The sequence below is a fragment of the Amblyomma mixtum genome, chromosome 6, assembly GCF_055824585.1.
Source record: "Amblyomma mixtum isolate Tamu chromosome 6, ASM5582458v1, whole genome shotgun sequence".
Taxonomy (NCBI): Eukaryota; Metazoa; Arthropoda; class Arachnida; order Ixodida; family Ixodidae; genus Amblyomma; species Amblyomma mixtum.
The window spans coordinates 44,981,172-44,995,465 of NC_143017.1; the positions used below are offsets into that span (position 1 = coordinate 44,981,172).

At 46.7% G+C, this 14,294-nt stretch overlaps 1 protein-coding gene across 1 annotated transcript; it reads right to left on the minus strand.

Moving 5' to 3' along the window:
* Positions 1-590: 590 nt before the first annotated feature.
* On the minus strand, positions 591-12,784 carry LOC149338946 (prolyl 4-hydroxylase subunit alpha-1-like). The gene is made up of 3 exons (XM_089547820.1): positions 11,789-12,784; positions 1,928-2,454; positions 591-751 (listed from the first exon to the last, which is right to left on the minus strand). Exons 1-2 carry the CDS (start codon positions 12,782-12,784, stop codon positions 1,960-1,962), a joined length of 1,491 nt encoding a protein of 496 aa, XP_089403946.1. The 3' UTR covers positions 591-751; positions 1,928-1,959.
* Positions 12,785-14,294: the final 1,510 nt, after the last annotated feature.

Genomic DNA, 14,294 nt, shown 5'->3' on the forward strand with positions numbered 1-14,294 from the left:
TCCAGGAGCAGGCGGTGCTGAAGCCATGGCTGGAAGGGCCCTGGGCGGGCTCCGATAAAGAAAGCGCACTCGACGGCAGGGCTGGAAGAGCCCAGTCTCCAGCGCGAGTGCCGCAGAGCAACAGGCGCGAAGCAGCGGCAGGCGCGCACGTACTACGTAGAGCGGGTGAGGAGGAGGGAGAGCCAGCGCACGGCGCGGGTGGGCGTGCGCGAGCGTACTCGGCGGAGTAAGCGGCGCGCACGACCGGCTACACCAGAGGCTGAGGACCAGCGCCGGCGAAGCAGCTGCTAAATACTCGCTAGTCACGTGGTACCCGAGCGAAGAGGTTCTGAACGAGCGCAACTTCGACGCCTTTCCGCAGGGGGTCTCGTGGCGTGACGGCACAGGACACATCTCCTCTCCGCCGGCTGAAGGTGAAACGTGCGCCACGTTTGACCTTGGTAGTTTGCTTCGAGGAGCACAGCTTTCGCTCTAAAACCAGGCGACGTCCAGGACGCTGAGATCTGTGTCACCAACTACGCACTTGACCCTAGCTAGCGTAAAGGAAGCGCAGTGAAGACATGGTCTACGACACAGTAGACGAGACGGGCACTAACTTTCAACTTTATTTCGGAAAAAGCAGCCACAGGATATATACAGTATGTATGTGGTCCGAGCGACCCACAATGAGCTACTGAGATGGCGCATGAAATGCAAGATCGTCCAGCGCCTGTCCTTTCTTTTTTTGGGTCCCGTCTTTAGCGCTGCCACCCTGAAAAAATCAAGACCTACAACACTTGCAAAAAAGAACAGGCTTAAGTGTCGGGAATACAAATCCACAAAAAGAATGAAAAGCAAAAGAACGGAATTCTGCGTTGCCGGTGCTATGTAAGAAACAAGTCTTGGGATGATGATCAATTTTAACGCCATAAAATACAGATATTGCGCAACAAGGGTCAAAGCTACAACCACGAAAATAAAAAAGCAGGATGGCAACAAAGACACGGCTTTACCAGTCTTTCAGACTTAGAACGTAAAACGTATGAAAAGAGCTTCCGGTTGAAAAGGGCTAAAATAAAATAACTAACTGAACGATGTGAAAGAAACCAATAGATCTGACAGTGAGCACGGACGTAACAAGTCAACAGAGAACACAACGAAATGTTCACACATATAATTAATAAAATGGCAAAATGTAAATCCCAAACCATTAAAGGGTAACAAGATTTCAAGAAGCACAAACACACTCATAAACCATGTAAATCAAAGGAGCACCACGAGATTCATCACTAAATGCTGTAAGAGACCGGTACAGGTCATGGGACTCTGGGTCTATAGTTTGGCGCAGGCCGCCGCAAGGGGGCATGGTGTGCGCGAAAAAGTGCGCGGGAGTTGAAGGAGGGAAGCGCGCGTGTCCGGTGTGCGGGGTGTGTGATGGTGTGTGTACCTAGGCTGACGACTTTGTTACCGGACAAAAGCTGTAAATGCAAAAAAAATTATATTCGGGAAATAAACATGACCTGACCATGCTAGCCGTCCCGAAAATCAAATTCAGTGTCATATAGCAAAATGTATGGCGCGCTAATGCACTTCTGCCCAGCTTCTCCAGTAGAATATGCCTCATTGACTTCGAGCAGTGGTTTACATTTCGGTATGTTGATCAATTTGGTGTTCTGTACCTGTGGATACCAATTTTTCGTGACCTTTTTGACGTTGTCAGCACGTTGCCTTCCCAACTTGTTTCTCGCGTATAATCTGTGCCCTCCTCCTCCCCCCCCCCCCCGCACTCCCTTCTCAATGAAACATCGTGCTGTGTGTCCAATCAAGACCGCAACTGATCGAAATATTGTAAACTACATTCCCTTGCATTCAGTAAACTGCGAATCAAGTTTTTTCGTGCAACGGTTTGGCTTTTGTTCTTTCCGAGTACATATGTTTGAGAGCTTACATGCAGTTTTGTCCTTCAGCACCGACCAATTTTCAGCCGGGTGTGTTGTAGCGTACGACCACGTTGGTCCTTTCGTGAATCCACTTAGTGACGATCCACTTGCAGCCCCAGAGTACGGGGCATCCCACGTGCTCCGTGAGGTCGTCCGGCTTCCTCTTCTGGTGCCAGAAAGAAAACTGCTCGGGGGCTTCGCTTCCCTCGTACGGTTCCAAGTCGTACCAGAAGAGGGCGTCACCTACGTGCGGCTTAATTGCTATACCTAGTTTGGTAAATGCGGTGGCGCCACCTGCAGCCACGTCCGTGAGGTACATGAGCATGGTCCCCAGCCGGTTGCCGTTGGTGATATCTATCTGGTCAGCAACTTTGTCAAATTGGTGCGCGTCCAGGTGTGGCGCGTAGTGTCCCCCGAGGCCGTAGTTGGCAGCCTGGTAGTGCTCGGCCGACTCCAGGGACAGCTGCGTTGCCGTGGCTATGCGTCGACTGAGGCGCTGGAGCAGGAGGTGTCGGCGGTCCGGAAGCCATGACACCTGGTGAGGGAGGAAGATTTTCACCAGGTTAGCTGTTATGCGTGTGCTCAATCAACGGCAACACCCGCAGACAGCTTGTTTTCTCGTCGGCATCAAACTAACTATAGTACGACAAGTAACGCGAGGAACCTCCTTCAGAGATTGCGGCTGTTTCCCCGAAAGGTGCAAAAGAGTCGATGTCAAGATGCAATCAATCTTCATTTCAGTTTGTACGTGCAAACTGAGGATGCTGAGAAAAAAAGCAGTGAATGATACACCGCTTGACGGGCCCCAACACCCTTACAAGTCAGCAGCTGGCGCGAGGCAAAAAGAAAAAGAAAACACTGTTAAAAAGTGCATACAAGTGCGCTTATGAAGAACAATGTTTACGGAGACAGGTATGTAGCGATTGGTTTGGTTTGGTTTATAGGGGTTTAACGTCCCAAAGCGACTCAGGCTATGAGAGACGCCGTAGTGGAGGGCTCCGGAAATTTCGACCACCTGGGGATCTTTAACGTGCACTGACATCGCACAGTACACGGGCCTCTAGAATTTCTCCTCCAAAGAAATTCAACCACCGCGGCCGGGATCGAACCCGCGTCTTTCGGGTCAGCAGCCGAGCACCATAACCACTGAGCCACCACGGCGGCTTAGATATGTAGCGATTGGCAGCAATAATTATAGTAAAAGTCAGTGAGGTTATTACACAGAGTGGCATAGTACACACAGACACTTCGCATCACTGTAGCACAGATTGCTGAATAAAGCTTTTCCGGATGGCAGACAAAGAAATAATATTCACTTGGTCACTGAATGAGGTATTGAGGAACTTTGGCACAATATACCTGAACATACAAAATACATAGTTCTGCATTTTGGTAGTGCAAACCTACACTGCAATCTGATGCATCCTGCAAGTTTTACGAATAGTCTTCACAACACTTGTTTCGCCGAGAGCTTTAGCAGAATGTAGGTAAAATCCGACTGGAACCCTCCCGGTCTGCTGTACAGAGAATGCCGGCGTTTCAACACGCCTCTCTTTTGCAGTATCGATTAACAAGCTGAAAACCAGCTGTCGAGGCTGATGTGTGGCTGTACGAAGTCTCTGTCCCAATTTCTGAGCGCGTGATACAATAATCGTGCTATATCTCTTCATCGGGAACTTCGCTTTGGCCCCCTTTTATGCCGCGACACTGCGTGTTGCCTAATAACCGGCGCTATTTGGTCTCACAAGCTAAATACAGCTGGGAGCTAGTGATGCTTTGTGAGGGCTCGAATAAACTTTGGTTTTCATTCGTGGAACAATGAGCATAAAAATAAATTCAGGGGGCACTTTGGCTCTCTAAAATGCTGCAAGGCGAAAGCATTTCCTGGCGCACTGTGTTTTTATTTACTTTTTATTTTTCATATTTAATTTTTTATTTTTGTTCCTTTTCTTATTTTTATTCTTTCTATTTTATTTTCGTATTTTATTTTTATTTTGTGTTTGTTGTTCTTTATTTTCCTATTTTTATTTTTTATTTTCCCTTATCTTGTCGTTATTCCTTTTATTTTATTTATGAAACCCATGCATTCACTTGATGCGCCTTTATTCATGCTCCTACCTTGAGCCTTCGTGGCGGAATGGTAGCGTCTCCGCTTCAAATGCCAAAGGCCGTGGTTCGATTCCTACCCTCGGCGCATTTTCCTTTAAGCAGTGACGCCGAAAGGCGGACAAATCTGCCGACACGGCTGCCGACGCGTCTGCTAACGACAGTATGAGGCATTAAAGGCTTTCGTCTTAATAATCCTGCTTCTGCCTGGAGAAATGCAGCTCACTGATAGCCGGATACAACCCAGAAAGGAGTGGCAGATACCGTACAAAGGAGGGCCTCCAACCAATGAAATCGACGGATTTTCATGACGTCGTGCTTAAATCCCGATCATCTGCCACTCTCTGCGATGTCACTCCAACAGGTCCAAGGGAATTTATTACAATTTCATGAGAATAAGTGAAGGCTATTAGCTGCAGGGCCTCCTTTAAGGAGCTTCTGCCAGGTGGTTCTTGAGTTGTACCCGGTTACAGCAGGTGTCAGGGCTGTCACAGCTGAAACAAGCTCTGGGTTTAACTCGGCGAGCAGGAAGAAGACAGTTTTCCGCTTGCGGCCGGCTGATTTTTTGCAAAACTTTGAAGGCGTTGCTGGTGAGAGCCAACATTTGAGGCCACCTCTGTCCTTGACAGCTGAGCCACGCGGTTAGATCGCGACATTAGAAGGAAATTGATAGTTGTGTCAGCCTGCCTTAGGTTGCTTTTTCACAAAAATAACTTACATACGTTGAAGCGGAATGCACCGAGTGAACAACTGATGGCCTTCATTACCGTCTTTTTATTAAATGTTAATTTTTATTAATTAATATTAAGGATCTGTGCACGCGAAAATGGAGACCGCCGTCACCTCGCCGCCTCGGATATAGCGAACTTTCGTCTGTAACATCGGATATAACGAACATTCCTATGTGGACCTTGGAGGTAACGACGTGAGTATGTTGATCTCGGATATAAGGAATTGGGGCGTAGCCAGGGCGGGTGTTTCGGTGAGATAACACCCCCGAAATATCCCCCCCCCCCCCCGCCTCCCGTACCCCCTCCTTTCAGCATTTTTCTTCGCGCGTGCAGTTTATACACCGCATCGATATACTCAAACGTAAAAACGAAAATAAGAGCGCGGCCGGGCGAAGGTTCGCCTGCATGGGGTAGAAGTTCTGACCAAATGCCGTTCGTTCGCAGTTAGACTTTGTTGCAGAGCAGAAGCGTTTCGGTTGTATATTAAGTGTTAACTTTGTAAATAGCCACGATTTTTCGTACGATGTGTTGTTTTTGTGAGAAAATAAATGCTCTTTACGAATCAAGTCATCGAAGTCCTGTTTGCGTAAGTATTTTTAAGTAGATATTGCAGTGAATGAAACAACTTACCCTTCGGATTTATTAAAGCAGTAAAATGACAACATGAAAAGATATCCTTTGAGAGCAGGCTTTCTTTTTTTTACAGAAAGCTTATACCACCTCCTGAAAAATATTATTGGCTACGCGACTGATAAGGAACCCAAGTGTACCACCTCGGATATAGCGAACTTTAGTGTGTCAACCAGCGATATAACGAACGTTTCCAGGCTAACACATTCAAGCGATTCACTGAGGATCGTCTAAGAGTTTTTTTTTTTTTCAGATTCTGCAGTGCGTGAGCATATCCTGCCGAACTGTCGGCATATATGCCTTTTGTCAAAGTAAGATTCGGTTGACATTTATCCCGCGTCCTGCTCTTTCCTCCCTCTTAGAATTGTTAGCAGTGCTATTATTAACAATAAAATTGTCTTCTGTGTCTAGGTATTTTGACACAGATTATTATCTCATATATAGGTATCAAATGGTAAAGAATGCATACCTAACAAGCGGCGCAATTCCACCTAAGTATGGGGTGTCGCAATGTTCTACTATTGCCGCAATTTTTTTTTACCGCATATGCAAAGGATTTGTTTTGCTACGCTGTCATGACACCTCTTTCGTAAGCTCCTTACACCGTATTAGTTCTTGTAGAAAAGTCATACGAATACGCCTAAAAATGCAAATACACTTCATAGCATCTTATCTTGGATGAATACAAACCACAGTTTTTAAAATAAAATAAAACCAGAATTTGGTGCACCTGAAGCCCACATAAACAGATTGAAATTGACTGCAATTACTTCCTTCATAACAAATGTAGAAACAACTGCTCATGTCGTCAACTCGAGTACACTTCAAAGATAAGCATTTATATTTATATTATATTTATAAGCTAAGTGGTGCTGGAAATGTGCAATGCCTTAATAAAGGTGTATGGACCTTCAGGAGTGAGCCTTCTTAAACATGTTATAAGTGTTCACGGAAATTGTTCTTTCAGTCGAAAAACGAAAGTTAACAAACTTTTCCAGAGAGTATGTAAAAGGATTATACATATCGGATCTACACGAATAACAAACAAGAACAAATAATGAAATGAGATTGAAGGAGAAGAAAGATATCTTGCAAAATTTTTAGCATCCGTATGTTAACGTTGTATTGCCGATAATTTAACAATGAATACAGAACTCGGGTCAACAAAGAAAGAGCATTCAGAGAAACATAAATATAACATATTCTCTACCTAAGTTCATAGTAAACAGCTCAAAGGCATTAGGCCAAAGAAAGAAAGGGAGAAGGACGGGTAGGAAGACGAATACAGCGCTTCTTTCGTCTTCCTTCCCATCCTTCTTCTCCCTTTATTTCTTTGGCCCTATGCCTTTGCGCTGTTTACTATGAACTTAAATAGACAACACCAACTGGCCCAACAACTAACTCTACTGAATAACATATTCCATAAGTGTACCTGGGTTATGAGAAAATAATCAGAAACAACTCCGTGCACATCTCTTCAACGAATTGCCCAAGGAATGCATGAAATGCATCAAAGAGGTGAAAAAGGGGCTAAATAAATGATGCCGTCTTCCTACATAAAGAGTATTTTATGTAAAACGCAGAATGTTTTCCTTGCTTGGAATCGCAAAGAAAATAATTCTTCATCTAACCTTCCTGTGTTGGCTTCTTGCATCCTGAAAGTGCCTTTTCTTCTTCGCCGGTTCCTCTTGTTTGTTCTTGCCTTTGTTGCACATGTAATCACATCTTGTTGCACACCCGCGTTGGGTCTTATTCTGATTATTTTGTATACTACACGTTTGCCCGTAAGTCCCTGCTGATCTACTTCACCACCCACAAGCGCTGTATACTTAGAAGTGGTAGAAAATCTATGCTTGAAAATAGAAAAGGTCAATAAAGAATGTTGTTATTAGTTCACGTCTGAATTAATGGTGAATCATCGACTAGCCGAGCTTTCCGCTTTGACAAGCTGATCGGTCTGTCATTTTTCAATTAATCCACATCCTCTCTTATGAATTAAGATTTGTCTACATTTTTCTAAGGATCCAGTAGGCTGAAGGTCGTGAGGAATTGCATTTACAGTGTAGCAAGATTTCCTAGCACAATATCCCCACCGTTCTTCAACACATCTACAGCTACTTTATCCTCACCTACCACTTTCTGCTTTTGCATAGTTTGTAAAGTGTTCATCACTTCTTTCGTTACGTACGCGATATTCGATTCCTGCGTATCGTTCACGTGACGAATATTCCGGCTACAGTACAGATCTGTAGAGAATTATTCAGGTGCTTTAACTATGTTATCCGTATTGATAATGAAAGAGCGCTCCTTCTATTTTTGTGCGTAGTCTGATAGTTTCCCATTTATAATTTATTATCGAATGCTTTTAGGCTAGCCTTTTTTATATCGTACTTCCTTTTTAGTTTATATTACACCCATTGATTAACTTTGAAAGTTCTGCGAGTTCCATTTTGTCTAGGAACTAGAGGCTTCGATACATTGCAGTTTCTTTATTTGCAAGATTGCCGCTCATCGCTTGTACATGAGCCCTTTCTTAAAGCGAAATATGTGTTTTTGAGGAAGACCCCGGTTTCTTTGCTTTCTGTTTTGCGGCTAGCCCGTTGATGGCCTTTTTGCTTGAGTGTTTTCTCCGCTCCCAGTTTAAATATAGGCTTATTCTGGACCTCACCGTTTTGTGGCACTCAGGTCTCGCCTTGAATAGCACTCCCACATCATGCTCGATGCCGGATTGGCGGCACAATGTGAAGTCTATTTCATTTTAGTGTCTCCACGTGCACCCCATGTTGTATAGTTTATAGTTTATGGTTTATGTGGGTTAACGTCCCGAAGCGACTCAGGCTCTTATCGACACCGTAGTGGAGGGCTCCGGAAATTTCGACCACCTGGGGTTCTTTAACTTGCACTGATATCGCACAGTACACGGGCCTCTAGAATTCCGCCTTCACCGAAATTCGACCACCGCGGCCGGGTTTGAACCTGGCCGCGGCTGCCGAATTTCGGTGAAGGCGGAATTCTTCAGTTACGGAAAAGGGTACTCATGATTCGTAACCCATTTAGTTCAGTCAACTCTACTAATACGTGGGGGTGCTGTTAAGTTTCGAGCATCATCCTGGCCCACACGCCTTATAGCAACTCTGAATATTTTCCCAGAAAGGTTATCAACGTCAAATAATCTGCCATTCTTCATTCCATTAGCCTGAATTTTTCAATATTTTTATGGCTGAGATGAAGCAGTCCCCGTCTGCTAAGCTCTTCATTTTGAGGCAGTGTTGCGATGTGACGAAATTCCTGTGGGTGCAATGAAAGTCTGCAGAGGAAAGTTTCGATCCTCCATCAACAACACTGGGGGACAGTTGTTCTGAACACGCCACAGTGAAGCAAGGCAATGCTCGACTCTGCACAAGACATTTCAGCATCTAAGGTGAAGATTATGAAGGTGGACATATGGAGGCGAGCTGTCTGAGAAATGTGGACGCTGTTCATGAATTGGCCTTGGAAAAAAAAGCATGGGTTAAATGCATAGCAGAGGCATTAAACACTTCAAGAGAGCGCGTGGGTTACTTACTGACTGGAGTTCTGGGCATTAGGAAGATTTCAGACGAGGGGGTCCGGAAATCCCTCAATGAAGACCAGATGGGTGAGCGCATGAGGAATTCTCAAACCACTGATGGGTGTTATGACGCAGGAGAAGCAATTTTACAGCAAAGCTCTTTGGCGCCCGATCCTGTGTTTCTTGGCGTCGCCGTTGTCCCTCGTAAGCAGCTCCGCAGCGACGGCGGCGCAGCTGTGACGTCAAGCGCGGCCACGGTGAGCGCGGCGCACCTGAAACAAGCTATCCGCCTGGCGGCGTTGTCCCTCGTAACCAGCTCCGCAACCGACGCAGGGCGCGCTGGTCTAGTTACGCGCGCTCCTGACGCCATTTCTCCCGCACGCCCAAGCCGAAACGCATAGCCAATCGCCACTACGTCTACACCCGCGCGACAGCCGCGCGATAGCGCGTGGTTTTCTCCGGTTGCCGAAGCGCCGGCTCGGCCATCAGCGTATCACGGTGCGTGCATCCCAAGCTGAAACGCACAGCCACGTTCACTTGATTCGCTAGCAGCGTCAGCGGCATCAGTCAGTTACTGCTCGCTCTTCGCCGCGCAACGTTCCTAAGCGCCCACGCGCTGCCTCCCGCGATCTCCCGATAACTTTAATTGCTCTCTTCGCTCCTCCTCCAATGCCACCCCTGTGCGGCGGCATTCACAGCGCCGGATCTCGATATGTGCACCGCCCGAGCTGAAAAGCATAGAAATTTCTTGAAATTTCTTGCCACTTGTGCGGGAGAACATCCCGTTCCTCTCGCTCGTAACGCCTCCCACGGCTGTGGCAACCTCGCGAAATACTTGCATAAACCACGCCTGCAGCAAGTAGAGAATATATCCATCTATTTCTCCGACCACAAAGCTCTCTTCATGACAATGAGGAACTGTTAGTGGAGTGTTTCTTGAAGTAGGAATATGTGTAAAAAATAAGTTGTCTGTAATTGTACATAGATGTCTTACGCGCATTCTTTGCCTCAATCGATCGAAAAGCTGGAACAGCTGAACAGCTGGGCTCAAATTTTTCATTAGGAAGTAACGTAATCGTCGGCCATTTTTTTGTGAGTAGGCTGCTCAGAATGAATGACACATATTATTTTTGAACCATTTCGAGACAAAGAATAGTCGAAGGAGTGGGTACAACAGTGTTCCAGCCGACCATGCAGTTCCGAATGCAAACATCAGCCACCAGGGTGATGGCTCCCGTGTTTTTGGGGCAGTATTAGAGTTGTGCTTGTAGATTATCAAGAAGTGGGAGCCATGCTCAGTGCTGTCTATTATGCTTCACATTTGGAAAAAGTGAGGGATGGATATGCTAGAAAATATCGAGAAAAGTTGTCTATGGGTGTGCCGTTTATGCATTCCAGTGCCATTGTGCACACAGCCCCTGCGACCTTGCAAAGACTGGACTGTACTAGATTTTAAAAAAATAGTGGTGTCCCACCCACCTTAGTCGCATGATTTAGCTCCCAGCAGCTATCACCTGTCCCCTAATGTAAAGAAATATTTGAAGGGTACATAGCTTGTTGGCCATCAAAATGTGATAGCTACTGGAAACGAGTTGTTTGTTGCACATCGAAAGTTATTTCCGAAAGGCATACAGAAGCTGAAGGACCAGAATTACATTCACCTTCGAGGAGAACACTTATTCCTGCACCGCGGCGTGGCGGCTCAGTGGTTATGGTGCTCAGCTGCTGACCCGAGAGGCGCGAGTTTGATCTCGGCAGCGGCGGTCGCATTTTGATGGAGGCGAGATTTTAGAGGCCAGTGTACTGTGCGGTGTCAGTGCACGCTAAAGAGCCCCAGGTGTTCGAAATTTCAGGACGACTACACTACGGCGTCCCTCATAGCCTGGGTCTCTTTGGGACGTTAAACTCCATGAGCCAAAACAAACCATCATTCCTCTACCATTGAATTTTTTAAAATAAAGCTGAAGACTTACCAGCAATTTGCCCTTGCTGTGCCTAGAAAATATAGCCGCCCACTGCCTGGTCGCCTGCCTGCTTTTTACCTACCTTGGCATTGAAGTCGCCCATCAGTAGAGTGCACTACTCTTTTACTTTACTTACAGCGGATGCCAAGTCATCAAAGAGCCTTTCGACTGTCTCGTCATCATAACTGGATTTAAGTGCGTACACCTTTACAACCTTCAAATTGCATACCTTTTATCGACCTGCAGTAATACACCTAGGTCTCGCCCTCACCGGTACACCGCGATTGCGGAATACGTACCCGCCATTTAACACTGCAGATGCTTCATCTATTCGCTGTCAACATTGCATATAGTACCCGCTGGTACGTCAAACAAGACAGCAAACCTCGTCTCACTGGATGAGATATAGGTTGAGCTCCCAATGGCTGCCCTTCGAATGCAGAGATTCCTAGCATTAATCGTTGCGTCACAGGTCTGACCACCGCCCTGCTCATGAGCCGCTGGGGATGAGGAGTGGAGGTAAACTGGCGCAATCATATAGCAGGTGGCGGCCAAGTATCCCACCAGGGTGGCCAAATCCTGTTGTGGTGAGAGGGTGCGCTGTCAGCAATTGTCGCCGAGATCAAGCTACAGCGCAGACCTGGTTATTAAATTTCATAGACACTCTATTTCTTCTCTGGCGGAGAACTGAGGTCGCACCGCGATTCGAACCACAGTTCCTCTGCTTAATTCTATGACATCGATAATCAGTAATTACTGCTTCATTTAACTATAGTCTACATTAGTGCCTTTCTCTAAACATTGTTCCAGGACTCAAGATGAACGGATTACGACATCGGAGGTCGCTCCGACGCTGAAACCGTCTCCAAAAGATGATATCGCTCTCACCTTGCCAATTCGTTGCCAACTAGGAACACCCGCATTGTTGGTAGATGCGTAGACTACGGCCCGTTCGAATTTCTTCCGCGCTGCGGATCGGATGTAATTCACTTCCGCTGTGGTGAGAAAGCCAGGGAATACTACAATCCGTGGTTTTAAGGACAGCGCTTCAATCTTGTGTGGTCGCAGGATGAGATGAGGGTCCCCATAGTTCGTCGACATTGTGCAAAACAATTTGTTGCTAGATGACCGCAGATCTCCCTCCTGAACACACGCTGACTTGTATTCACTGACATCGGACTCCGGCGGTACAGGGTAGTAACGCGGCCGCTTGGACCTTCTCGACCTTCGCAGCAGCGGCCAGCGCTTGTCGTTGTCCTGCAGCCAGCGAAGACCCAGCTGTAGTTTGCTGGATCTGCCGCTGTCGAGAATAGAAGCTATCTGTATCGCAGCACTGCACCAAGCTGACGTGTTGCCGAATGGTCCCACCGTGGAGCAACCCCTGGCCACTTCCTTGTAGTCTTCGGGTGAAGCGGTAGGCAGCAGACGAGACTTCATGGCTGCCATCCTTCTCGCCGGAATGTCGTAGAGTTGCTGCAATTTGCAGATTCCGACGGCGGCTCCAGTGACGTCGCTGCCTGTAGGCCACCACTTGAGCGAAGACGGCGACTTGAGAGCCGCGCGAAGGTCGCTTAAGGCGGGGCGCCCTTTCCACAATGGTGAGTAAGCGTAGAAGGCTCCAAGGCGGCTGACAGAAAGGAATGTCCCCAAAACACTCTGTGCTGCCTTCCGCGGCATGGCTGCCTGAAGCCTTTCATGGAGGTCCATGGCTTTGTCCAGGCGATGCTCTTGGAGCAGAACAAAAAGCTGGCAATCTTCAAAGGCGTTGCCTTCGGTGCTCATGGCTTCTTGCATATCGGGCGTCGACGTGAAGAGGTCTGAGTAACCGGATGCCAGCTGAAGTACCACTGCAACAAATATCTGATTGTGCAAAAGAGATAGCATCGTTGTTTTTGTTGTTGTAGCCTATGACAGAATGGCAGGCTACAACAACAACATCGTTCCATGCACTGGACTCCTTTTTCTTCTCTTCTTCCGTCTGGCGTGGCTTCGTTTTTCGAGCAACCCGCCGGAAGAGAGGTCTTAGAAGAAGAAAGAGAAAAGTGATCGAACAACAAAAACAAAGTGATCGATGTAGCCGGGAGGTGAAGAATGTGCGGGGGCCAACTGAATCAGTTATTGCCACTTTTACGGGTACTACCTGCCCATCAGAAATAAAAGCATGACCGTTAAACTTCCGTATCAATCCCCTTCCGTCTAAGCCACTGCTGTGTAACAACTGCTGGCGCTATGATCATAGTGCTGGCGGTTGCAAGTCCGCCTTGCGGTGTTGCAAATGCGGCAGTGACCATCCATCGACTTCATGCAAATAACATAGCGACAAGTGTTGCCTTTGTAGGGGTGCTCATGCAGCAAATTCGTTGGACTGCCCTTCTCGGGCTCATGAACCACAAAATATTGAAATAATCGACCGCAAACGCTATTCGTGGCGTGAAGCCGTAACTGAAATCAAAGGAAGAGCGCACGGCTATGCAGGTGTGCCAGCTCGTTCAGGAGTTTCACTAGATGCATCTATTTCTCAGGCCATAGTGATTGCTGTGGAAGCCCCTATGACTAAAATGGTTGAAAGGATTGTATCCACTGTCACAGGGTGCATCTGTAACTCTCTGGCTACACAGATTACACAGGCCATGCAAACTGTAATACCTCTCACATGACCGGAATGCCTCCGTTACTGACTCAATCTTCCTTGTCGGTAATGTCTCCGCCCAGGAACAAATTAGTTCTGATTCTTCCATTCAAAGATCCGGTAATTCAAATGATGTCCCATTTACTCATGATGCAGAGATGATAGATTTAGATACGCGAATCCTCAAGCGCAGTGGCTTCCCTATGTCTAACCCGTCTTCTCCTCATCCTAGCCGAAATTAAAGAAAGAACAGCTGTGCTCTAAGCCAAAGGAAAATATTTTGGAGCAGACAGTTAGTGCGGCCCAGAATACACAACGATAGGAGTGTTACGAATTCTCCAGTGGAACTGTCGCTCACTTATTTCAGCTTCAACGGATTTACTTTACATTTTATCCCAACATAATCCGGACATAACTATTTTGCAAGAGACTGGGCTTTCACCTGAAAAACATTTCCATTTGCAAAAATATTCCTCATTTCGCCAAGATCGATAGTCAAAAGGAGGGGGGGTTGCTCATTGTGGTTTCTTCAAAATTTTATCACAATACGAAGGTTGCTTTTCAGTTCTCTGCTCTAGACTGCGAGTTGTTGGCTCAAGGCTTTGTAATTCCCGGGTGCTATCCCTTTTCATTAGTGAATGTTTATTTCCCTTGTGGTGTGCAGGACACCAAGCCGCTAGATCGTCTACTAGTCAATTGCCAGAAGTAAGTTCTATTGGCCGGTGACTTCAATTCTCACCATGTATCGTGGGGATATAAGACAGA